Source organism: Corvus cornix, chromosome Z (assembly GCF_000738735.6).
Source record: "Corvus cornix cornix isolate S_Up_H32 chromosome Z, ASM73873v5, whole genome shotgun sequence".
Taxonomy (NCBI): domain Eukaryota; kingdom Metazoa; phylum Chordata; class Aves; order Passeriformes; family Corvidae; genus Corvus; species Corvus cornix.
This window is the reverse complement of record NC_046357.1, coordinates 50,889,510-50,916,396: the sequence shown is the minus strand read 5'-3', so window position 1 is coordinate 50,916,396 and position 26,887 is coordinate 50,889,510. Positions and strand designations below refer to the sequence as shown.

General features: G+C 38.9%; 1 protein-coding gene and 1 long non-coding RNA gene across 6 annotated transcripts in view; one reads left to right on the top strand and one right to left on the bottom strand.

Moving 5' to 3' along the window:
• The window catches only part of TRPM3 (transient receptor potential cation channel subfamily M member 3), a 397,831-nt gene extending 371,938 nt beyond the window's left edge, over positions 1-25,893 (top strand). For all 5 annotated transcript variants that reach the window (XM_039567684.1, XM_039567686.1, XM_010393073.4 and 2 more), the window contains 4 exons: positions 7,310-7,460; positions 8,006-8,205; positions 9,357-9,489; positions 18,782-25,893. In XM_039567684.1, the coding sequence (XP_039423618.1) occupies positions 7,310-7,460; positions 8,006-8,205; positions 9,357-9,489; positions 18,782-20,228 (1,931 nt within the window). In that variant the 3' untranslated portion in view covers positions 20,229-25,893. The remainder of the gene's footprint in view (positions 1-7,309; positions 7,461-8,005; positions 8,206-9,356; positions 9,490-18,781) is intronic.
• LOC109143678 lies at positions 2,000-15,371 on the bottom strand. The gene is made up of 4 exons (XR_002043984.3): positions 13,677-15,371; positions 10,661-10,698; positions 2,631-2,700; positions 2,000-2,379 (listed from the first exon to the last, which is right to left on the bottom strand). It is a non-coding gene; the product is annotated as an uncharacterized LOC109143678 (long non-coding RNA).
• Positions 25,894-26,887: the final 994 nt, after the last annotated feature.

The window sequence follows — 26,887 nt, the reverse complement described above, 5'->3', positions numbered from 1 at the left end:
TATGCTACATCTAAACTGAAATTTAACTCTGTGGCTTAGAGCACATTATTTTTTAATCAGTATTATTTTAACAAAACAAAAGGGTTGCTTTGTGAATTTTGTTTGTATTTTGGTGTTTAATATTGCTACAGTATAAGCAAGTTTGGGTTTCAGTAAAAGTGCTGATCATGGAGAGGCATGTTGATTTGAGCCACTTTCCTGGAAAACATCCTGGTATCTGAGAAATGTACAAAAATGTGTGCTACTCTAACATTTCTAATTTACTTTATTTTTGAAAAATTATTTTTATCTATTTAATTAATTATTTTTATTTTATTTGTGAAGCATGCCATAAAGGCTGACCAGATACAATGTCTGGATCCACCTCATCAGCTGGCAGCCTATTCATCCAGTGGGTCTACTCTCATTTTTATTTCAACATACTGCTAAATGCCTTGCTCTAAAAGAGTGTGTCATATGTATTTATATTTTTTACCCATAATTTCTGTATTCATATCATTTTTTAATGGAAAACATGTTATCTGGAGTATGTGTTAGTGTTCTGTTGGTATGTGATCTCATCTTCAACTCAAAAGTGAGGACAGATTATATCCTCACTTCTGGGATTATGAATACATTATTCAGTGGTGGTACTTATTGTCAGTAATGTCCACAAATACTATATACCTACAAATTTCTGACTAAGAATCAGTTGTAAAGGTGGGGGGGAAGGAGAGTAAATCTTTTAGCTCTGTGTTCAAGTTTTCGGGTAAAGTCAACAAAACCAGCAAAAACAGTCTCTAAGTAGCTCCTCTGAGACTGACAGTTCATCACAATATGACAACTAAAAAATCTAAAAATCTTGTCATATTAAGCAGGTGCTTCATATAAAAAGATGCAGAACTAGAATGGCCAGCTTCAGTAATTCTTGGATGGAGAAGACAGTGTGAGAAGTAAGAACCTCTGAATATGCCTAAAATATGCTGGGGGAGGAGCCACAGACAGTAACACGTGGAAGAGTGACTGCTAGCAATGGAGAGATCCTGAGTTCCTGGTGCTCTTTCAGTCCTAGCTATCCATTAAGTCCACAGCCCAGCTCCATATGGCCTTGGGGAATGGGGGACTAGAAAAGACAAACTTTACTATCACAGTGCAACCATAATGGTCTTCCTCTAGGTCTTTGAGCAGGAAATGAGTAGAGTATGATCTATAAACAAAGGAGGTGCAATTGCGATTTATTGGACCATATTGCTCCCACAACTAAATCCAGCTATTCAGCTAATTCCTTTTAGCTGATCTGGCACTGACAGAAGGTTACACATACCATGTTGTCTACTCAGGAAGTTTTAGCAATTACATGAAACAGTCTTTGAAGTATGTAAAGATCAAGGAATAGTCAAGCTACTTAATGGAAAAGTGGAACCAGTCAAAATATTAGTCCAAGTGAAACATCAGTAATGACTGAAACTACCTTGGGCTGCTGAGTTTTGACTTGGGCCTAGAAAACACCAGCTAACAACTCTTGGGATTCAGATAAAGGCCTAAACCGGAGAACTGAAAGCAGGCAGTAAGCTAATCAAATTTATGAATTATTTAAAGGTCAGGAAATGAAAAATTAATATATTTCAGGAAAGGAATAATAATAAGAGCTTGATAAATTGAAAAAAATTAGACTGATATCAATTATGTAGTTAAGTAAAGATATATTATTATCCACTGATAGCTGGGGGAGGAAGGAGAATCTGAATCAGGGAGCTGGTGGTGGCACACGCAACTGTCTCACTGTTAGGCTGTCTTTCCTAATCCATCTGAGCCTTGTGATGCCCAATGGGATCCATGGGGAAGCAGCCAGCCATGTAACTGCTTTAGTGAATGCCTGTCCAGAAGTGGATTTCCCACAAACACTGTAAAATCTCTCCCTCAGTTCACCTCACTTTGGCACTTGTGCTGGCAGTTTTAGCCAGAAAAATCCATAACACAGTTTTCACATGTGAAGAACTTTGTTTTCACCTTACAAAACTATCCATCTCTCCAGAATACTATGGATACAGAAGGATATAAAAAATACTGAAGAAGAAAGGTGAGCTTGCTTGGTAAAAAAACATGTAGGTAGAGGAAATAAATGCCAACTTGGAAAACAGCAGTCATCTGTAGAAGATGAACATCAGAGCTCACATTTTCCTGTATTCAGAAGGCAAAGCAACTGAACCTGCTGATAGTCAACATGGCTTTGGATTTTTTTGGTTTGAGAAGTTTTTCAGATTTTCCTGGTGTCTCACAGGTTGGATTTCCACCTGGATTTTCTTACCAGCTGACAGTACTTCACGTGCCATCTGGAATCTGAAGATCAGTCTGAGTTGTGTTTGTTTCTTGTGTTTACTCCTTTTTGGAAAAATGTACCTAGTTTAAGAGAAAAAGATGGGGCCTCCTTCTCTTTCACTTGTATTGGAGGAATATCAAGTAACCAGAATGCAATTGTTTCAGAAGATGAGAGACAGTTATACACAGGTTTTAACTGTTCAATGAACTTCAGAGGAAATTATAATTACTACAAAAGGCTTTTTAAAAATTCCTTAAATTTCATAATCTTTTAGATTTGTTTAATTTTTATAATTCTTGAAAATTTCTTAGTATAAATGAAAATTACATACTTAACTCATTTCATGCTTTTCATGACTTGATAGGAGCTTCCTACGAGGCCCATCATTTGCATGGCACATTCTGGAATCAGAACAAACATAGCAGCTCTGTACAAAATAGAATAAATCAAACCTGTGGCAATACTTTTAACATTGTTAGACAAAAGTAGTGGATAAGATTTTTGCATGGACTACAAACAATTTTGAAAGTCTCTCTGGCCTAGATTGTAGCAGTATTCCCCTAACGAGCACTCCTGATGTTGTAACTTGGATTCTCTTTGGTTGGCTATTTTTAATGGGGGGAGGAGGAGAGTAGGAGAAGGAAGAAAGCACTAGAGTAAACAAGAAAAATGCAGGGATTTACTATAAATTATTATTAAAATAGCAGCAGATTGAAGAGACCGTTCAAAGTCACTTTTAATGTGGCCTGGGGCAAGAAGCAACGTGTAACATCAGGATGGTGTAGTTAAAGAAACTTTCTTGAAGTAATGAGATATTATTCAGCTCCCTGGATGTTTCTACTGATGAACAGAGCAATCCTCTGAAATTTGTAGTTCACAGATTTCAGTATTTTCCCCATCAGTGAAGAAGTGAAGAATTCTAGCAAAGGCCACTTAATATTTGGGGGGGGAGGGGGATATTTATCAGCCTGGTAAGCTGGTAAGGTTGCTTAGACATTTGATTTTAAAATTTTAAAACACTTTCACATCCTTTGGGTTCATTGTGGGTCAAAATTGGAAGGTGCGTATATACTCATAAATAGGGTGATGAAAGCATTAAAAATATCCAGATTTTTTTTTAATTGTTTGTTATTTGGTTACACTTATTTGTTTCTACTTTATTTAGAACTGTGAGTGTAGGAAAACATTCCTCAGTTTCTTCTGATTTTAAACAAATCAGCTTGTATTGTAAAAGTGCTATCCATTTTTATGTGAGAAGTTTTCCTCAAAGGCAAAAAGCTATTCAGTGACAGAGCTGTTCAATTATGCACTTTGGTCTCTTCATTATTTCCCACACCTGCTTTGGAAGGGTGCAGCTGGGGGAAGAGTCATGACACAGAAACTTGCAAGCATCCTTTGCCAAGCCCTCCGCCCAATGCAAAGTAAAAGTGAGCAGTGCCCATGTCATTACAGTAATTACAGCAAGGAAACTAATTCTTCCTGAGCTCTGTCTCCACTTCAGGCCTGAAACCCACAGAGGGTTGAATTACTGGTTTTTTACAACTGTTTCCTGGACAGGAAAGAGGAAGGGTTAGGTATGTAGCAGGAAAGGCCCAGCAGGAAACTGTAAGTGGGAGTCAGGAAGGAAAAATAAGCATGGAAAGAGATTGTGAAAAAGGAAACAAGGGATGCAAAAAGTCAATACATTTACAGGTGTCAGGATGCAATGTTTGAAAGCTGAATGAGGTTAATTTGTATAATTGAAGTTAAAACTCCAATCATTTACTATTTTCTAAAGCCTAAGTTCAGGACATAATGTCTGGACTTTATCCAATGGCCTGCAGGTATCAGAGTGGTTGGGTTTTTCAGCTACCTGAGATTGGCATGTCGTTATGTTAACAGAATTTTCTTCAGTAAAGCATTTCACTAGAATTAAGTATTCTGTGGCTTGTGTTAAAGCAAGGCTATAATGTAAAACAGATGAGTCAAGTTTGCATACATGTTAATATTGTGCTTGGAAATATATTACAATATATTACTGCAAGTATTACAAAAATTACTTCATTTCTCCAAAAATAATTAAAATGTTCAAATGAACACGTTTCATGTTACACATGAAAGGCAGTGCAGATTCCTCAGGGGCGAGGCACAGCACGTGAAAACTCTGGCTTTATGGAAGCCTAGCATTACCAGCGTGGAGCAGTGGGACACCGGCGCCGATCAAACAGGCACCCGGCACCGCAGAGCCCTGCTTGGAGTGAGGCTCCAGAAAAGGCAGCGCAGGGGTGGGTAACGAGACTCGTGCTGAGTAAGGAACCACGATCATGCAGCATTCTGCTCCGCTCGTCAGTGAACCTGCTGATGGAATCAGGTGCTGTGGTCTGAACTCTGAGCCCTGCAGCCGTGCTGGCAGCCGCGCAGGTGAATGTGCGGATGGAGTGGGAAGTGGGAAGTGAGATACCCCAGGTTACTGTACCAAGGAGACAGGAGTGCTTGGGACTCTGCGTACTCAGGTGGGGAGGCCAACTGTCCCATAGCCAAATCTTCTCTCAGCTTACAAACAGAATTCTAATTTCTCAAATTTCTCTTTCTGGTTTCCTCAGAGTAATTGTTCTAAAATGCCCTTAATTAACTGGGGGGGGAGGGGAGAATATTGGAAAATTAATGTCATAGTTTAAAGATGAAAGATGTTCAATGATGTGCCGTGGAATGACTTCTGCATTTTGGACACAGTTCATACATTTTCTTATGCAGCTGAAGATGTGACAATTAAGTGGTGGCTTAGCTCTCCATAAGTAAAGCAAGAATTGAGTATTCCCATGTTATTTAAAAACTGTACCCACAACAGAACATTCAAAAGAGAAAAACTTCTGCAAAGCTTCAGGACAGGCTGAACCGCAACGGGTATATAGAATAGATCATTTCTGTGTAGGAAATCTTATTTGGCCATCACTGGGTGGCATAAACCAACAGAGATTACCCAGTTGTAAGCACGTAGAGCTGGAGAAATATTTTTTGTCTTCTTAGCTAATTTTTTTTTTTTCCAGATTAAATTCTATGGTTTTTTAGGGAAAAAAAAATGGGATAATAGAATTGGAACCAGAATTGGAGCTGAGTTTTTGATCACATTGGTCTAAGGTTTGAAAAATGCTTTTCAAAATTTTCTTATTACTTCAAAATATATTATTTCTTCTGTTTTCAGCACAAAAAAAGACAACAGGTTTCATCAAATGATACTGTGATTGTTCCATCACTGGTGAAATCATTATGGGTTTCAGTTCTGTGCTGTATTGGACTTTGTAGATCTGACTCAATATATGAGCAAGCTAATGTTTCCACACAAACAGAGATGTAAGTCCCAGATTGAGTGCTGGTAGCAAGAGGTATTGAACAGTCCAGTTTCTGCTGGGTGAAGGCTGAGGGCACAGAGCTCCACACTCACAGCAGTGCACTGACGGTGTTTTGAATGTCTACATGAAACTGCTGCTTGGACCAGTGTGGAAATTAGCACCACCTCAAAATGATCTGCAAAGTGATGCTTACTGAGAAACAAAGAACTGCATATTCTCAGCCTGTTCCAGTAATAAAATGTGTTTTTGTAAATAGGAAGGACTGGTGACACCATGTGTCCAGAAACAATGGAGTTGCTGGTAAAAAAGCAGTGTTGCTTGTATTTGACTTGGTAATTTTTTTTTTTTTTTTTTTTTTTTTTTTTTTTTTTTTTTTTTGGTGAGTTGAAAGTTTTTGGAGGGGTCGTGTAGTCCTGTATCCCATATGGTCACAATATTTCTGCATGTAGTAGGTAGGATCTATGTGCAGTGCCCACAAAGTACCAAAATCACACATAATGTAATATGATTGCCAGAACAGACATCCACAATTGAATTTCAGGCTCAGTGAACCAAGTTCAGAAGGACTTTCTTGAGAAGATGCAATGCATGGTACTGGAAATACAGATTTGTTGCCACACAATAAAATTTTATGTATGACATCAGCAAACTTTGTTTTCCATGAAATCAGTAGAAAACCCCCATTGATATCAGTAGGAACTGAGACAGTGCTGAGCACTTTAGAAATTCCTCATTTAACCTTCTTTTTGATGGAGATGGGGGGAAGCTAGCTGTAGTGCTGTGCAAAATTTACTAAGATGATTTGTATACGTAAGCTGCTTGCTTCCATTATTTTCTTGAAGAGCTAATTATGAAGATACATAGAACCAGTAGGACTGAGGCTAGAAAGACATAAACTGAACCCATGCTTATAAATGCAGATTACCCATCACTGCACCTGAAGGCATGTTAAAACACAAGCAGGGAAAACTATTTCACCATGTTTTCTCTCCCCTTGCTTCAGTTCTACAACATTAATACTGAGAACATTGTGATTCTGATGCATTTGCGAAAGAAACAGGTGGTGTCTCTGCTGCATACATGTCCCTTTACCTGGTACAGTAAAGACTTGATAATCTCCCCCACTGTTTCTAGGCATGCAGTCAAGAGTCCTTAACAGCAGAAAGTCATTATGAGTATGTCCTAGAGGGGCTTGAGACAGTGCAGTGCTCAGCAATTTACTTTCATGGACTTCCTTTTCCGTTTTTATCACATCCCTCTCAATCAATAAAAAAAGAACAGGTTTTCACCATTAAAGAAATAATATGCAAGCTTTCTTGTAGGATTAAACATTTCAATAACTTCATTTGCACAGCCACTAATTACCACGAGAGTACCATGGTATTTTGTATTATGTATGCAGACAGGCAGCTTACTCACACCAGGCATGTCTCCTGCAATTTTTCAGGGAAATATCTTGATACCCATGGCACATAACACACAATAACAAGAACTGCAGCCTGCAAAATCTGTGATTCCAAGCATAAACTCCTGGGAGGGGGAATGTCAATGCCATTGTTATTTGGAAGATATTGCCTTGGCAGACAGGATGTTATAAATATTTAATATTTCTGCAAAAACTACTGAAAAAATAAGATTCATTCCCATTTTGCATTTTTTTGTTTTCAAATTTTGTTCCCAGCACCTTGTGGTCAAAATGAAACCAGAGAAGATGGCAAAATAATCCAGCTACCTCCCTGCAAAACAGGAGCATGGATCGTTCCTGCCATCATGGCCTGTTACCTCTTGGTAGCAAACATTCTTTTGGTGAATCTCCTCATTGCAGTTTTCAAGTGAGTGAAACATTGCAAAGTATAGACTTGGGGAGGGTGCACATTGTTCACAGCCTATGAAGACTGCTGAGCTTTGGCTTTGGCTGGGAAATATATTCCGAGGATGTAAGGGGGAGAGGGAAAGTAGGCTTGTCCCAGGAAACGAGGGAAATGCCAAGTTTTTCACACTGTGCTCATTTCCAAGGACAGACACCTAATGGGAACCAAGGCAAAGAAGCCAAAAAAAGTTCCATTATGGCATCATTCACTCTCAACAGGGAAAACAAGAGTAAAAATACTTCCCCATCTCAGTGGGTTGTTTTAAGACTCGGGGGTTGTACAGCACAGACACACGCAGTCATAAGGTACTTCAAAAAGGCTGATTACCACTCTGCTTTGCCCAAACACAAACTTACTCTTTTGTTCTGCTTCCTGTTTTTGTGACAAGGAAACATTTGCCAATATTATTGAAATGTATCTAGTTATGATGTTGTCATATCATCTTTGGCGCAAAGTACCCAAAACCATTTTCAGTCTGGTGTCATTTTCCTCTTCTTGTCTTCTAGCAACACATTTTTCGAAGTCAAATCTATATCAAACCAAGTTTGGAAATTTCAAAGGTACCAGCTTATCATGACGTTCCACGAAAGACCTGTTCTACCACCACCTCTGATCATTTTCAGCCACATGACGATGATATTTCAACACCTCTGCTGCAGATGGAAGAAGCATGAAAGTGACCCAGATGAGAGAGACTATGGATTGAGTAAGACTTAGATAATGCACAGAGGGAATTTTCCAGTGCCTTTCATAATGGCTAGTGTTTGACATGCATGAAGTCAAAATCCAGCACCTTGATAGCCTTCCCAGCAAAACAACAACTTTTACCTTCAAAAACCATACCTGAATAAGTTAGTTTTACCTGATTTTCCCAACCCTTCATTCTCTTTGGAATGTTAAGGAGGCTGGGTTTTTCTGGAAATTCTTTGGGGTTGTTGCCCAGTTTGTTCCTTCAAAGCAAAATGTTTGTTTTGCTGTTACTAGGGGTCAGTTGTTGTTGGAATTTGTCTCGCTCCATCACACTTCCAGCTTTATTTTTGAAAATACAGAGAGAGCATTCCTACTTTTTGAGCAAACAGCACATACTTCCCCTGAGCACACATTTTGCCTAGACGAGCTGCGAGATGGTGCAAAGTGATTTTGTATACACATTCTCTCCTTGACTCTGACTCAGATTGGAGAAGTGGTTTCTCAACATGCTTTAAATGAAGTCCCATAACCATGATGGAAAACCTGCCAGATTATTTTGATAACACTTTCCTCTTCTCCATCTAATTCTTCAAGGCAGAATATCTCTACCTTGCCCAATGTACATGCCAGAGCTAAGGGATGTGCAACTCTTCCCAGCATTAGCCCATGCCACAGCCCATTTCTCTGTGAGGAGGGAGCAGGAGTCACGTGTGGCACTGGAGATGCAACCAGATGGCTCTCCTCCCACTCCCATCACACTGCTGCTGGCAGATGTCAGTTCTTGCCACGTCAGACAGACCCCTGTACTCCCAGGCTCTTTCCTAGTAGTCTGCTAATCTCATTACATATCTGTTAGGTTACAGGTGGGCTTTGGCTACCACCATCTGTCCAGGACCTGACCAGCAGCTGTGTTTAGATCTCATGTAATCAAAACATATTCATGTTTGCTCAGCATTTGCCTGCTTAACTGCTTCTATCTCCAGAATCATATATAACTAAAGCCACTAATTCCGTAATTAGCAGCATCTATCTGCTTTCGTATCAAAATGCCAGATAAATTTGAAGCTTTCTTTTGAAAGTTTAGTCCATGAATTTCACAAATAAGAGTGTAGTTAATTTCACATGTTAATATTTGCCAAATTCGTATTTCTCAATTTTTTCCCACAGAACTTTTCATAACTGAGGATGAATTAAAAAAGGTCCATGACTTTGAAGAGCAGTGCATAGAAGAGTATTTCAGAGAAAAGGATGACAGATTCAATTCCTCCAATGATGAAAGAATCCGTGTCACTTCAGAAAGGTGCACTTTTTTGTTTGTTCTCATAAGTTGATCTGGAAATGTGTTTCTGTCACCAGTCTCACTCTTCCTTTTTTTTTTTCTTTGAAAAGGGAAATGAAGTAGTTTTGGTAAGTCTTAATTTAAAAATAAAGTGATAAAATGTGATGAGTTTATTTTCTCTTTTTCTGGGTTTTTTTTTCTGAAGTTAATGTGTTCAAGGCCAAGCTGGATGTGGCTCTGAGGAACCTGGTCTAGGGGAAGGTGTCCCTTCCCATGGCAGGAAGGCTAGAACTAAATGATCTTTATGGTACCTTCCAACCCAAATCATTATATGATAAGTTTTGTAAAGGGACCTTTTATCCAGTTGTAATAAAATATATCCGATGCAGTGAGAGGCACCAATTATGCTTACACTTCAGTTCCTAAAGCAGAACTTTAGGGCACAAGGTGTCAGAACAAAATGGAAGAGTAAATTAGAGTTCCTCAATGAAAACCATGACTTTAGGGTTTATCTGTGAGCCATTCAGATAGGGAGCAAGCCTTGTTTCAGGACAGCCTGGCTAGGTAAGCTAGTTTCATTGGGACCAATGGCGACATGGATTTTAAATGGAACAAGACATTTCACCTACAGCAATGTGCAGAGGAAAAGAGCAATACAGTAATTAAGTGGAAGTTGCCAGTCTTCAAATTCACCAGTCCTAAAAATTTCTAGGTCTATTGATCTTCTGTGGTGCTCACATGCTTTCATGGAAAACTGCTGAGCTCATTTTTAGAGGACAGAGTTTGTGTTTGATTCATAGCACTTTTGCCAATAAATATTTTAGGGTAATATCCTGTCAGATATTTATAAAATTTATGAACCAGTGAATACTCCAATCCCTGAAAACTCCATTTTAATTTGGATGACAGAAGTCAGGCAAGTTGTCATTTTCATCATTTACACAGATGTAACACTCTTCTCCTTATACATAGTCTTCCAGCACTGCCCCTGATTCAGCTATGCCTAAACTATGTTTTCTGTAGGCAAGGAAACATGCTGTTAATTTGGTTTGGAAATAAATCTATCCCAGAGCAGGATTAGAAGATACAGTATCAATTAAATATCTGCATTACTGAAAACAAAAGCAGTCCTAAAACATACATTTTAAAAAACTATATTAGAAGGGAAGTTGGTAAGGCATGGAATGGTTACCTCATAAAGGATGGCCAAGTAATCCAGCATTACTGGGTCTGGAAGAGACAAATGAGGGATGAAATTATAGTGGTCTATATAACTATGAGTGCAAGGCAAAGGTGAGCAGAAATCCATTATTTGCTGTCACACCCAGAACAAGATATAGGGGAGCAACAGAAAAATTTATCAGGATCCTGGGTTCAAAATGAACAGAAAAATAGGTGATCTTTTTTTCATGCAGTAAGTAGTGTAACACAACAAATTTTGAAAGCTGGAGAGGTCTAAAAGAAGCTGATGATGTCAGCTAAAAGGCTACATGCATTCAAACAAGACTAGACAAGCTTATGAAAGAGAAATCCAGTAAGGACTGCTAAATGCATAGAGATCATGTTGAGCATATAAAGTTCCTGAGCAGAAAAGATTTAGAGACTGGAGAATATGTAGGGGGAAGAATTACACATACTTCACAGTAAGACAGTAGCTAAATTGGTCTGTGGTCCAACTGACTACCTTTTTTTCTTGTGTTCTGATAGTCTAGTGGCCACAGAACTGTCCTGAAAATCATAGATGCAGGTTCAAATCTCTGAGTATAGGTTTTCTTTTGGTGGCCAAGGAAGGAAGGGGTATGTTTGAAGACCTGTAAATAAGAAGTAATCTAGCTGGGTCCTCCCCTACATCATGCAAGTGTTGTAAGTCCTTGAAAATGAAAACATAACAGTCTGCCTTTTCACTCTGTGCTAGCCCTATTTTATAGGAAAAGAGCCCTTACCTCTAATTTAGATGAAAAACTTAAAGCACCTTGTTTCAGAATGAAGTTCATGAATATGAATCCTAAATGAAGACAAGCATCTGAGCCTCACAGAAATAGCTCTTTAAAAATCCATTTACCTTAGTCAGTAGTTTAATGTGGAGACTAGTGTGCCCCAGCTCTGTAACAGAGACACAAGCAGTGACCCCGTGGGGTGCAGAGGTCACTCCCAGGCCCAAGTACACTAATAGAGCTTTCAGCAATGAAATCCCAGCTGAATGCAGTTCTTATAATAGGTCTGAGGAATATTTAAAATATGCTAGAGGAGTCAGGGCTATCTGAGTATCATACATAAACACATTTTAGAAAAAGGATGCCTGGGTCTGTTATTTTGCCTGCAGTCATGGCCAAGTCCTCTTAAATCTAAAACACTTGTATTGGTTCCAGCCAGGACAGGGTTAATTTTGTTAATTTTTGCAGTAGCCAGCACGGAGTGTGAGGACCCTGAGGTTGTTTGATACTACCTCATGTCATTGCCAGGGGCAGGGGAAAGGGACTCTTGCTTCTTGAAGAGGAGGGATTCCTTCTGGTCGAGAAAACATGGTGGATGGAACAGTCTGGTACTGCTTGTTACCAGGGCCTTTTCACTGTAAATAATTTCTTTTTACACCTTTTGTTGTAATTTTTTTGCTGTTACTGTTTGTTTTCTTATCTCATTGCTATTTCCAGTAAGTTGTTCTTATCTCAACCTATGATCTTTGCCTTTTGTGCCTCCAGTTGGAGCAGGAGAGGGGAAGTGGCAGCATGGTTTCTAAATTGCAGAATACCATTCCTAAACCATGACAACACTAAAAGTATTTTTTGTAACCTGTGGAACGTTCAAATATATAAAATCCAGATTTGCCCTTTAGAGTTTCCTTATAGAGTTAACATTGCACAAGTAACAAGATGCAGAACAAAGAAAGCAGAGAAGATGCAAAGCTACAGTTTCTCTTCCAACATCCATTCATTAGCCTGTAGAAATAGACCAGGTATAATACCCATGTTAAAGCCATGAGATACCAGTTTAGTCATCTGTCCAATTAAGTCAGCTTTATGTGGTATAAAATTGAACCAGAAAACCCCACAAATGTGAGTGAAGTTCTTCCTAAAGACCTTTCATTTTCAAGAAGCTGAGCATGCTGTTAGGCTCAAGAGGGAAGGGCTAGGACAAGCCCTGTGTGACATAACTGCACCTGGACTTGCACCTGGACCAGTCACTGCCTTCCCTCGCCCCTATGCATGTGTGATAATGCTCCCCCCTTGTTTGAGCAGCTCCTACTTGCAGCTGGGTTCATCAAAGTACCCCAGGTCCTGTTAGGAGAAGGAGCAGCTGCACACCCTGCTTACAAAGCCCAGTGTACCTGGAAGAAGGAATAGGGGGCTAGCACTGGAAGGGAAATGTAAGATGGGAACAGAGTCTTGCTTCCAGTCTCAATGGGTCCCAGAGACAGGTTAGGGGCTCAAGAAATCAAAACAAGAAGAGATCCTGTTTCTTGATGCATTGACCTGGGTGTCAGTGAACAATTTCACTACGCAGTCAGTGGCTGTGCTGGGGCAGGACCACGGTGTCTTGTCTGATTCACCTGCAACAAGCTGCTGTTTATACTCTCACCTTGGAATAGTCCACCCTCGCATTGTGTGGGCCTGCTTCAGTTCAAGAATCTCTTAACTTCTCTTGTAATAAGGGACACCACAGATGTCTCCAGATTTGATGTCACCAGACAGAATCCCTCCTTTACCTGATCATTTCACATTCAGAAATTAAAAGCGTAGAACAGCACTTGATGTTTGTCTTTCCTTGACCTCAAGTACTAAGCAACTCAGAGGGGTAGCTGTTGCTGGGAGAGTGGGAACTACAGGCAAAGTTTATTAAAGAAGCCCTGCTGCTGACTCTGATGGGAAGAAAGAACTCCACTGTGTATTTAAACTCCTTCACAGAAAGGGGGTTAAATGAAGGTCAGTCCTTCCTTAGCCTTAGATTTTGGCAGCAGTTTAAACTTAAGGAATCACCTTCTCTGGCAAGTTCTAATGATGGCAAATCAGGTATATTTATATTTAAATGAATTATTTATTAAACAGACAAAAGATAACAGATGAGAAATCTTGATCGGAATTAGTTACTCCAAAGTATATGAGTAAAAGAACTCCTAGTAGATTACAGCATAAAACAGTGCACTATATCAAGGTACCTATATTAAAGCTAGCAAAAGAAGCAGTATTGATTAGGAGTTGAATGTAACTTACCACCAAAATGAAGGTAATGGACCTAGGTGCCTTCACTTTAACCCCTGGGGAGTAACCACGAAGTAGGCTCCTACTCGCGGGAGAAGCTCCACACATTTCCAGGAAAACGTATACAAGATTTCTGCATTGCAAAAGTTTTGTGTGGCTTTTATAGTCACAAAGTGAGTGGCTGTCAGTCAGAAATTCAGCCTATCTTGCCAGATCTCACTTCAACAGTAAGATTTTTATTGGCAGTTGGGAGATGCCAACTAGTGTTGACCCCATGGCATCAAAATCATTCAATACAAGACAGTTCGTGCTGTTTCAGTTATCTGACTGGCTAACAAACTACAGATAAGCTCTTGTGGGGGGTGGGATGCTCTGCTACAGTAGCCCACTAGCTGGGATCTCACACAGGCATGTAGAAGTAGCATCGGGTTACTGATACGTATCAGAGGGAGTTATGGACTAAGTGGAAAAATATAAAGCAGTACAAGGCTGTAAGGCGTTTTCCTTGAATATATTTATCAAAGCAGGCATGGTGAATCTCCTGGAGACCTGTGAGGAAAGCAAAGTTGGACAAATTCACTTCATTGCAGTGAAAGAATCACATTTTTGGAGAATCTTTCTTTCTAATTACTGTATTACATCTTGACCAGCACAAAGCATGCATAATATGATCGAAAAAGACTGCACTATTTTTCTTGATCTGGCATGAAGCCGCTGAAACAATCACTTTAGTAAGCATTTGTTCCATGTGGAATCGTCTCAATTCTTTTCATACCTGTGCAAAATTTCTTGTTGATTTCAAAAGGAGCAGAGTCACATCATAACAGTATTTGAAAAGCAGATAAGCTGGTTAGAGCAGATATTATTAGGTCATCTTTGGTACTCTGTTGTATCCATTAGTACAGCACTTTATAATCTGCAGTGCAATTACACTTACAGCATCCGTGTGGACGATGACATAGCTATTATCTTGATTTCAGAGCTGGCAGGCTGAAGTGCACAGAAATAGCTTTATATTGGTAAAAGGGACCTACCAGGCCCACCCCCACATGAAAAATGACAGCAGGAAAGGTCTGTGACTCTGGTGGCGTCTCTCTGTGGGCATAAAGAGTTAACTGGTCTTAGGCTCCAGTGGGAATGCAGCCATGACAACCCAACTTCCTTAGCCTGCAAAAACCACTGCACCTGGGAAAACTGGCTGGCTGCTTGCATCAGCACTTACCAAAAGATGTCAAAGAGGGCAAAGTACCCTGTTACAGGCTTGATAACTGCTGTCTGTTTTATTTTTAAAAAGCATTCCACCATCACCTATCACAAGCTCAGTGGTATCTCTGTAAGTGACTTTCATGTCAACAGCCTTTGTGGCCGCTGAAAAAGATTTTGAAATATAAATGATGTCTTAGAAATGGACATAGGTCCACAAAGAGGCTTGTGAACCTAATTCTAGCATTCGATTAAGAGGTCTACTTCTAAAAAGAGTGCCTTACTCCCATTAAAGAATTATTTAATTAAATTATTGATGAACTGATGTGCAAAGGTTAAAAATAAATAAGCCAAAATGAATGCCAGCAAAAGTCATAATCTCCCAAACTGTAATTAAAAAGGCATATCACAAGTAATATAAAATCTTTGCCAGGTTCTGAGTTACTGAACATTATCCTGGTAAAGTCCACATTTGTTCCACTATTAGAAATTTTTGAGCTTCAGCAGCACACCTTGATGCATGTTTTACGCATAGCCTCCTCTTTTTCTCTTCTCATTCTGTTGGTATGGCTTTGCACTTTCTAATACATTGAATAAATCTTGCTGCAAGGAAAAGCACAGGTGCAAAGGAGACATCATAGATGGATATTGTGAGATTTGCTAAAAGGTTTATACTTGCTCCTGAATACACATGGAGAAAAAAATCCAAAGCAAACCTTGGGCATTCTTACTTTGAAATAGTGTTTTAATTCAAAACTATTCCTAAAGGAAATACAGGTCTGGCTGTCTATTCACTGAGTGCAAGAATATTCTCCCAAGAATATGGGAAATAGAAAAACTCACTTACTAAAACATTTTAAGGACCAGAATATGTCTGCATGTCTCCAGACCATATCCTTCTATGTTCACAGTGTTTGGCTGATGTGATTTTATGATGTTTCTAATAGGTTCACTCCCAGAACATGGTGCTGTTCTGTATGATGAATGATTACAGAACTGAACATCAAATTAATGCAAGAGAATATCACTAATAGAATAAATATTTGTTAAACATTCTGGAGTTGCCAAATGCAATATATATAACTAAGGATGACAAAGCTAATATCTTTGGGATTGGAGGAGGCCATCATCTTTCAAGCTTTCCCTTCATGAATAAAATTAGATAGTCAGGTCTCATGAAGTGTAAACACATGTTTGTATTTTTCAGTTACCTATGCACATCTCTGGTTACCCCCAGTCTCCAAATCCAGACTGCTCTGTCCTTATCTTGTTACATTCCTCTATAAATTTTCCACTACTATCAATGCAATCACATTTGTCATCACTTCCATAGCAACAAACAGACCATGTAACTCAAAAGTCTCACTTTGCCTTGTCTGACACTGTGCCACTGACAGCAGCTGCTAGATCCCATTCAGGGAAGGCAGAACAAATACAGGAACATGTATCAGTGAGGTTTTATTCTAGGTTCTCCTTGTGATGCATTAGTTGTGTTCAGTAGCATTGTGTAGTCCTCACATGAATGTAGGACACAAAACTTATCTCACTATGGACAGTTCTACTCATATACCAAGTGGCTATGTTGGTATTAAAAACTATTTCACTTGTGCCAAAGCAGGAAAGAAAACACAAATCAAAACAAAACAACAACAAAAACAACAACAACAACAAAACCAACAACAACAAAACACCAAGACCATAACTGGATTATCCCGTTAGCTTTAAAGAATGTTACAAATTCATCCCAGTTCTTGGTAACTGTTGCTGGGGTGAAAGGTTTTTTGCCAGATGTAATCTGAGCTGTAATTCTCCAGTAAAATCCAGTAAAATTTTTCCTTATGTCTGACAGCCCTAAAATTGTAATGTTTTATCTGTTCATCATCTTGGAGCAATTGTAGAATCTGAATGTGGGGTGAAGGACTCAATTATTGGCTAATAAATACTTCAGAAGTATAATTGCTTTTATAAAATAGCAGTTCAGATAAGTAATAACATGAGTGAAAATCCAACTGCTTCCCATATAAACTGCTCTCACTATGAAATTACATCCTGTGCTTGCAATAACATTAATCTGTTTTGTTGGAGAAGTTGGTAGAACTAGAAACAGGCTGGTGTCTAAATGATAATGAGTAGAATGAGATTCCTTGAAGCTACCAGTTCATTTCTTAGCAGTGATTACTTGATCATTCATCTATTGAAGAGTGATGATAGCAATACAGTTACTGCTGCACATTTCATTTGTTGTGCTTGTGCCTTCAGAACTCACAGACTTCAGCAGGAAAAGCCTGTATTTCCCAGGAATATGAGACTTGCTGTAGGGAGCCGAGTCACACTCCTTCCTGGCCTTTCCTCTCCTGTGTGGGCACGTTCTGTTTTTCATCACCACAAGGTAGTCAGACTTCAGTGTTTTACCAGGAAAAGTTCTGAGCACTAGGTAGCAAGGCATTAATGCTGTCCAATATTCATTCTTTATTAAAATCTTTCCTTCTGTACAAATAAGAGCAAGTTACAGTGTTGTCAGTTCCAAATCACTTGTCTTGTTGAAAAAGTAACTAGCAGTAGTAGAAGATGATATTTACCTCATCAGAAATCCTGGCAATGATTTGTGTGCCTATCAACTATGACAGTGTGCGTAATAATATTTGAGCATGAATTGCACTAACTGGCATAGAGTAAGAGACCTGTGAAGAAAAAGTGTGGAAATCATGCCATTTGTTATCTTTTGCGTCTTTGATCATTTTGCAGTGTCTACAGCAATGGGGAAAACCAGAATTATAACCTACCAGACAAAGATAACTCCATGAGCTTGTTGCTTTTAGTACTTCTTCAACAGAAAGAGGAAGTCCCAGCCTGTCACTACCAACAGAGAAAATAATTGTGCTAAAGGCAATTTCATCATGTAAAATTTTCAGACTCCCTATAAATCCTTCAGAAGACAAGTTTTAGAAGTCAGAAAATTGAAGTGGTTAAAAGCCACTGGCATAAATTTGTACACAATTCCCTAAAAATTGAAAATATTTTAAAATGTGACAGATCAATGGTCTAGAAACGACATGCTTTAATTAAAAATACTGAATCTTATTACCTATTACTTATTATTGCCTATTAATATTCTAATCTAACTTTTTATTTATATATTATGATAGCATCTGAAAAATAACTTTAAAATTCATCATTCAATCTGTAAGCTATTAACACAGGCTACCCAAAGCACAATCACAGTAATGGAGGAATCTTAGAGCACATACCCTATTGCAGGCTGTATTTGGCTTGATCAGTGTTTCTCCTCTTTGCAGTTTTCATGCATATTTAACTTGATATTATATAAATTCAATAAAATAGATGATATATTTTTCTATAAATCTGAGCTAAAAATTAATCAGAGAACAAATAAACTATCTCCTTAGATCCACATAGCACGAGGTAGTGAGAATCTGGGGTGAACCCCAGGAAAAGAATATAACACTGCCTATCTTCTATGGCACATTGCCCTCTTTCCTTACTTCATTTAGCTCTGCATTTAACTGTGATGGTCCTGCCTGTGGCACAAGTGGGGACAACATCATGCTATAAGTGTTATTCATTCATAATAACCTACTTAGAAGTTTTGGAAGCAGAGAGGCACTAATTCATAGTAACATTTATGTAATAAGTCCTGTCCCTGAAATGAGGCACACCCAAACCCCCCTCCACATTATACAGCTGATGCCCCTGTTTTAACCCACTGGAGCAGTTTCCTGAGTGCGTGGTATTTTTTTTGCAAAACCTCTTTTAGCAGGATTTTGAAACAGATAACGTGGTGTACATTGCCTCTGGGGTTTGAGACATATTTGTTTCCAGCTGGTTTGGTGACCTATTAGCTGAACATCACTGCTTTTTAGAAATTAACCTGTTTAATTCTTCCCTTTTTAAAGGGTAGAGAACATGGCCATGCGACTGGAAGAAGTAAATGAGAGAGAGCACTGCATGAAGGCCTCTCTGCAGACCGTTGACATCAGGCTTGCTCAGCTGGAAGACATGATGGGACGAATGGTGACTGCCTTAGAAAAAATGACTGGCATTGAGAGAGGTGAGACGACTAAGATACGATCCAGGACCTCATCCGACTGTACTGATGCAGCCTACATTGTGAGGCAGAGCAGCTTCAACAGTCAGGAAGGAAATGCCTACAAGCTTCAAGAGAGCATTGATCCCACAGGAGAGGAGTCCATGTCCCCAACATCACCTACAATCACACCCCGCATGCGAAGCCACTCCTTCTATGCAACAAATATGAAGGACAAGTGTGGGTTGGAAAAGTTGGAATGCATTTTTAAGGAAAGATCTCCAAGCCTGCATCGGGCAATCAGTTCCCACTCAATTGCAAAAGAAGGAAAGGCTCCATTAGCCCCTACCAGCACTTTGTCAATTGCCCCAGACTCCAGAAGACCTTCATCTTGTATAGACATCTATGTTTCTGCCATGGATGAGATGCATTCTGACACAGAACCTCTCGAGAGCGCCATAAATATTCTTGGTCCTGAAGATGCAGCTCTGCCAGCTCACATAGCCTCTTCTCTTTTAGCTAATAGTACATACATTAGCAGTACACCTGGTGAAAAGATCTCTGGCAGGAGTCTTGATTATGAAGAAACCTCTGGAATAGAAACAAGAGCACTTTCCTCAGACTATTCACAAATCACAGACTGCCAAATCCCATGGGATTCAGACCCTCCCTTGTATCATACTTTAGAGCGATCTAAAAGCAGTCGTTACCTGGCTACAACTCCATTTATTCTGGAGGAAACACCAATTGTGAAATCTCACAGCTTCATGTTCTCTCCTCGAAGCTACTTCAGCAGCCTTGGCGTCCCGGTCAAAACAGCAGAGTACACAAGTATTACAGATTGCATAGACACGAGGTGCGTGAGCGCTCCCCAGGCCATTGCAGAGAGGGCCAGTTTCCCTGGAAGTCTCAGGGGCAAAGTGGAAGACTTGGGAAGCTGCCACCCAGAGAGAGAAGCTGAACTAACACACCCAAGTTCTGATCATGAGGATATTGAGGTCAAAGACAAGAAGGGAATCCCCTTATCTCCTCAAGACAGCAGTGCTGCAACAACTCTGCCCAACAGCATCCCACTTCCAAAAATAGAGCGAGCCAACAGCTACTCTGCAGAGGAGTCCAACATATTGTATGCCCAGCACACACGGAAGAGCTACTCCATCAGCGATAAACTTGACAGACAGAGAAATACAACAGGCCTGCGGAACCCCTTGGAGAGGAGTAAGTCCTCAAGGCCAGAGAGCAGAGGGGACAACCTGTCTATGAGGAGACTGTCCAGAACAGGAGCTTTCTGCAGCTTTGAAAGCAAACACAGCTAGGCTTAGACAAAGCTCACCAGCTGTCTAAGGGACATCTGCTCTTCAGTCTGTTTTTCTTAGCAGAATTTTAAAAAACCCCTCACATCACCCTGTGTCGAGTCCAATTGGCATTAGCCAGCAGTCAAGAGAGCACATTTTCAATCTCAGCATCACCACTGAGGTACTGCATCTTGACCCAGCTGACATTTGCACTTAAGAAAAAAGGGAGGGAGGAAAGCTTTACAAAAACTTCAGTAAACAAGAGGAATAACAAGCCCCATTCATGAAGTCAGAAGAAATAAATGAATAGGTCCAGATACCTGCCTTTTATTAGAGGGCATCCTAAGATCATTTATCATTATTCAAGTTTTTAAGATGCAGGAATTAACTGGCAAAAAAGAGATGTAAAAAGTAGATGTTCCAAATTTCAATCACAACTTCTTTTTCATCTATGTCACCATTGTGATGACTGGTGAAAAGCATTTGTTGTTTCTGTAGGAGCTGGCAGCAAACAAACCTAAAGTCTCCCAAGTCCCTTGCATCCCACACTTGTGGAAATGAAGAAAGATGAACACAATAACAGCTATAAATGTTCACTTGTCTCCTTTTGTATCAACTTCTAGTGCCACAGAAAGTTTATATTTTCAAGAGCGGAAAGGGAAATTAATTGCCTTTTTTACTGCTTAAGTGGAAGAACTTAAATGGAAGAAGAATTTATGTTAAAGTATCAGGTGATTTCCTGTATAAAACAGGCGTTCTAGATTCTAGCACAGCTGAGCAAGCTCAGGATGAATGTAATTAAGTGGAATAGTATATATTTATTTTTTTACCACATTTGTCATCAATATGTTGTCTCACTAAATCAAAGGATGTGATGATACAATAAGAACAGGATGATCAGAGCAGAGCATAGTAATAGTGTTCAGTTCTCACTGCTCAGTTTAATTATGTGTATAAATTGGGGAGATTCATCCACCATGCTGCTACCAGGTTCTTCTTGCTGTTTCATTTGAGCTGCCGATTTTTCACATCATCCCCCCACCTAAAAATATACACTTTTTTTTTCATGTGAACATAGCTGTATTTGGACTTTTTAAAGTACAGAAGTTTTATCAAGAAGTCTGAATTCAGATTCATGTAATTAGACTGAAGCTGCTTAAAGGAAAGTATTTTTAGCAGAGGACTGGAAAACACTAGAATTTCTATATGCTTCTAAGGTAAGTAAAAGAACCAAAGTGAAACTGCAAGTGTCTGTAAACATCAAAAGCCATCAGTTGTGAGTAGGCATCCACCGTTCATGAGCGTATCACACAATGACCATTCGTAGTAGGAGAAAGTGTGTCTGAACGGTAGTGCAGTTGATGGGTTTTGGTTGAAGACAGTTGTTACTCCACTGACCCCACCCACATTCCAAGGGTCCACATTGTCAACCAGAGTTTCAAACTTCTCATGAGAAGGTGTACAGTTGTCATAGGTGGAAGGGTATGCAGACGACTGGAAAAGGGTGGAGAAGCATAAACTGCAACTGAAAAAAAAATTCAGATTCCTTTATGAAGGTACAACTTTTAAGCTTTTAAAAAGTTGACACTAGTGCTATTAAAAGTATCTCAACAATTACCAATATCTGTGTAGAACCAGCTCCTTTTTGTTATTAAAAATGAACATTTGTGAGTGGGGTACATATTTCACATTATTTAAATGGGAATAATCTTTCAAAGGCAGCTTTGAGAATACAAGCTGATGTTTTCCCACTGAGTCCTCACCCTGGGAGACTCTGAGCACCATCTGAAGATCGAGTCCAAAAGGCAACTAATCCAGACAGAAAAATAACTATTCAGCCTCAAGAAAAGAGGTAAAGAAGGTGAAAACATGTCGTTAACAACTCACTGCGTTGGAAGGTTCAGGAAACAAGGAAATGCAGCAAGGGGATGTTAAGAACAATGTGTTTCATACTTCCTGCACCAACGTGTTCCTTGCTTTCTTCTGTTTGATCAGGCTTTCAATGAACTAAACTCCACCAAGACACCGTGTTTATGCAATTGCCTTGCAGCCCATGTGCAGCATTACGGTCACGTGGCGATACCAAGAAAGGTCAGAAACCTTTCTGTGCATTATGAAGCATGCTTGTGGCAGGCTGATTGTTGAACAATAGCAAAATGCCCAAGGGCAAAGGAACTTGTATTTATCAATATGCTTCAAATGTGCCAACCTTCTGTTAGCAGCCTTTTCCTAAGGCTTCTCCAAATCTATCTATCTATCTATGGAGAATAGAGGGGGATATTCTTACTTTGTTTTCTTTGTTACTTTTATGAATGTCTGCTAAAACTGTTGTGGACTCTTTCATCTTCATCGTATTACTGGTCTACTCAAGAGGAATTTCAGATTCATTAGAAATTCCTCGACAGCGTTAGTGAATTAGTTCAAGGCATAGGGCTCTCCTCTGGGGTAGATTTCATTGGTTAGTTTGTCAGGGTAAAGACATTTGCCAAACCCAGAAGCTGTATAAATGTTTAGGATACAGCACCTTATTGATCTGGAGCACACTTTCCAGGTGAAATAAAACAGAACACTTTATTGACCTCTTAAAATTTGCCATTATTTATAAAATGTAAATGCAGATGTTAAAAGTGTGATTGCAGGATGTCAGAACACTACTTTTCCTGAATGTTTCCCATTTATTCTACAATGTGGTGTCTACAGAGTATATTATGATGGATGTTAGACTATTTTATTTTCACCTGGTTTTTACACATTGCATCAAACTGCTCCTTCTTGAATTTGATGATAAAGCACCCATTTCTTGCAATGGGACCAGACTTTCCATTCTCAATACTATGACCATTTAGTGAGATAGAAGTCTCATCATCTATCATCATGTAGCTATAGCATGTGCCATATGACGTATTCTGTATCAAAGGATAGCTTATGAAATAGACACATATATAGTTGTGACATGTGGTAATATTAGTGAACGTTACAGGACAGTTTTAATATCTCATTACATGGTCTTGTTTGTAAATCTGTAACATTCAATAAAATAGCACATGTTGCATCAAACATTAAGTTCCACTATCCAATTATTAGCTTACATATGGAATATGCATTACTGGTCACAGTGTGTAAGTTTGGTATGTTCCACACATTTCTTTGTATAGCTCCACTTAAATGTCTGTATGAGCTGGTGTATGAAGCTCTAATGAGCCACTGTGGGCTACGACAGATGAGTTGTGATGGTGTGAAAGATGAACTGGCATGTTATGCAAAAGATTATAAGATAAATGAACTTTAATAATCTTTTAAAACTCAACTGAGCTTAGCTGTTTGTTTACATATGCTGGTTGACTGAGGAAGCAGTGTGCAGTATTTTATAAATATTTTCCTATAGTAATCCATTCTGTTGTTTCCAGTTTAAGTGATTCTATTCTACAGTTGGGGTATACACTTGTCCTAGGTATTGTATTATAGCACATTATTCTTTCACAATAACAATGTGATATGACTGAAGTAGTTTCTCTTCCTTACAGTCCAGTCTTTTTTTGTGTCAAAGAAAGTGCATGCATTGTTCCATGAGTTTCTTTGGACTGCTAGGAGACTTAACATTTTGCTATTGCCTGCCTGTAAAGATGAATCCAGTTAGGAATGAATTCAAACTTTTGGATGTTTACATTATTTCCATTATTTTTGATCTTTAGCAAAGTAAGTGATTTTTTTATTATTTTTAAAAGACAATTGTATTTTATGAAATTTGAATACTCAACACAAAATGCGAACCTACAGCAGTGCTCAGACATTTGGCTCTCTCTTTTTTTTGGAAGAGATCAGGTGCTACATTATTTTCTTAGCACAAGTGCCAGTTTAACAAATGGCAGTGAGGGGATAATTTGAAAATATAATGAAAAACCAAAACATCCATTCATCTATATACAGAAATCTCTCTGGGTTCCAGACATAGATTACTCTTTTATTTTAGTTTTCCATTTATAGATTTTTTTGGTTAAAAAAAACCAACAAAACTGATTTGTACCTTTTGAGGAAAGGATAGCCTTTTGTCAGGGGATAAATATCTTAGTTAGGTATATTTTTTGTATGAGAAGAAAATGATTTGTTTCTTAGAAACTGTCAGCACATGGAAAATGCAGCTACATGAATAACTGCTCAAAAAAAAAAAGTGCTGGTAGCAGCACACAGCCTTAGTCCAATGACTGCAGTGGGTGCAAGCCAGTATCTGTCCTGAGAGCAGAAGTTATCAAAAGTATTAGAGTGAGCCAGAGAAACAAAATTCTTTGTAAACTCGTGGTGCAGGTTTTCAAAACAAGCATAAATGTCTTGTTATGTTGCTCAGGTTAAACACTGAAGAGGATCTGATAATCGCCCAAAGGGAAAGTGTGAGCTGATTGTTCCTGGATTTCCCTCGGAATGTTTAGCTAGTTTTGATATCTTTCCCCTGCTTAAAAATTATAGTATATTTGCATTTTTGCACAAATACGTATAATTGGTTCAACAAAGGCCACATTTTCAGTTCTGTTGAAAGGTATTACGTATAGATCATCTTCTTCAAAAGAAATAGGTAAGATTCTTAGCATGAATTTTCCCTTCAACCACTTCAGATAAAACAGTCCAAACCAGGATGAGAAGTGAAGCATTGGGGGTGTCTGCTTACCTGGTGAAACCCTTTGCTGCTCTAGATGGAATTCACTGTCCTTGCTGCACATTGGCATAGGAGCAGTAGTATTGGATGCAGAGGGACTTTGTCTCAGCATCCTGTTTATAGCCAGTCATACAGTGAACACGACAGGTCACAGAGGTCATACAGGCTTCTCTTCTCCATGATTGACTACAATTATGGTCTTACCAATCCTGGTACAAATCTGCAGAAAACCCACTGATTTCAGTGGCATACTCCAACTTCTGTCACGAGATGGATTTATTCTGCATTTCTAACTCAATATTACTTTGAGTCATGGCATGTATTACACTAAATAAATCATCTTCAAGTTGGAAGTCTAATAATGGAGCCATTGAGCCAGTCTGGTTGTGAAAGTCTCTGACCTTTTAATTTTTGCTGTATCCTTTCAGATCATTCATAGAGCCACACAATACTTATTTCAAAAGGCTGTTAGGTAAAAAAAAAATTTGATTATTGAATTGCTGCTGTTTCTGCTGCAGGGAAGTGATAACTCTTGTTTATTTTAGTATCTGGGAGGGAGGGGGAAGGGACAGAAGAGGGAATTGAATGTGAAATACAGTTCTATGTCTGCACAAGAGTAAATTGTATTAAGTTGTATCTTTTTCCACCACTGCAGTTGTTGTACATGACAAGAGTCTATTTGCTGCTACTGCTGTCTGGAACAGTGTTTGCAATATTCTATACTAATAGCTATTTAATCGTTTATTATTTGGGCTATCATTTGTAAGTGTATAACAATCATTTATAAAGGGATAAAAATTACTAAAATGTCATTTTAAACTAATTCCTACTAATACAAAGCTTTTCAAGTATGATTTGTCTAAATGTACATAACTAGGAAAAATGGTCCTTTCCAAAGGTCTACTGGATTCACAATGCACTTTTAGACTGTGTTTAGATGCATAATAAAAAGCAGAAGTTGGCAATTACTACAGTAGAACTTTCTGAAATTTCTGTAACAATTGTTTTGCAATAAAAAAAGAGCTGTAGATCAAAACATCTGTTCTTGCTGGAGCATTTATTTATGGTCATTTGCTTTCAAGGCAGTAAAGCAGTGATGCAACAGCAGCTGCTTTTCTCTAAGATCTCTCACTGTTCTAACTTTACATATTTAAAGGAAACCAAACATTTATTCTGTTATGCACAGGCCTTTTGAATGTTGCAATTTATTTCTGCCTCTGAGATCAGGTTTCATTCAGGTGGCCCTTATTCTGGCCAATATCAGAACCAAGACAGAAGTACTTCTCAGTGGGTTTATTTAAAAGGAGGGAATAATTTCTTTGCTTTGTAGCCACCATTCCAGCAAAGGGGGAACATAAGCACTGATTGCAGAGCCGCTCTCAATTGCATGCACATAGCCTGGAAGAAGCGTGCTCCTTTATATGGCAACTGGGTGGTATTGCCTGCTCTTGCAGCCAGAGAAGGTTCATGGAAAAAAAAGGGGGCACCAAGTAATCCACTAGTACCTATGGCCTCCTCTGAACCGGTACCTCACCTTGCTCACAAAAGAAATCATTGTCTCCCTCTTCATGCAGGCACAGCCAGCTCTGATACTTCTTCACAAAATGCTGAAGAAACAGTACTGGCACAAAATCTGCCAAGGTCAGAATCATCTGCCTCCACAAATAAGCCTTCGCTGAGATTATAAAATATTTTAGCTAAATGAAAAAGAAGTACAGAAAAACCTACATCCAATTGAATCAGAAAGATATCAGATACTCAAAACAGTTCTGCACACATCAGTCATACTTCAGGAGAGGAGTGGTTCAGAGAAATGTTCTTTATTTCAGGTATCTAAGAGGGAAATGCTAAACTTCTTAATCAGATTTTATTCCATCCTTTCTCAAGGACTGCGATTAAGTGAAGACTGGGACCTTTGAAGCTTTCAAAAACAAAATTAAAAAATAAATCTATTCCAGAGAGTTGTCATTATGCATCTCTCCAGGTAACACTATATCTCTAGTCTCCCTGGGATTTTTCACAGTAACAAACT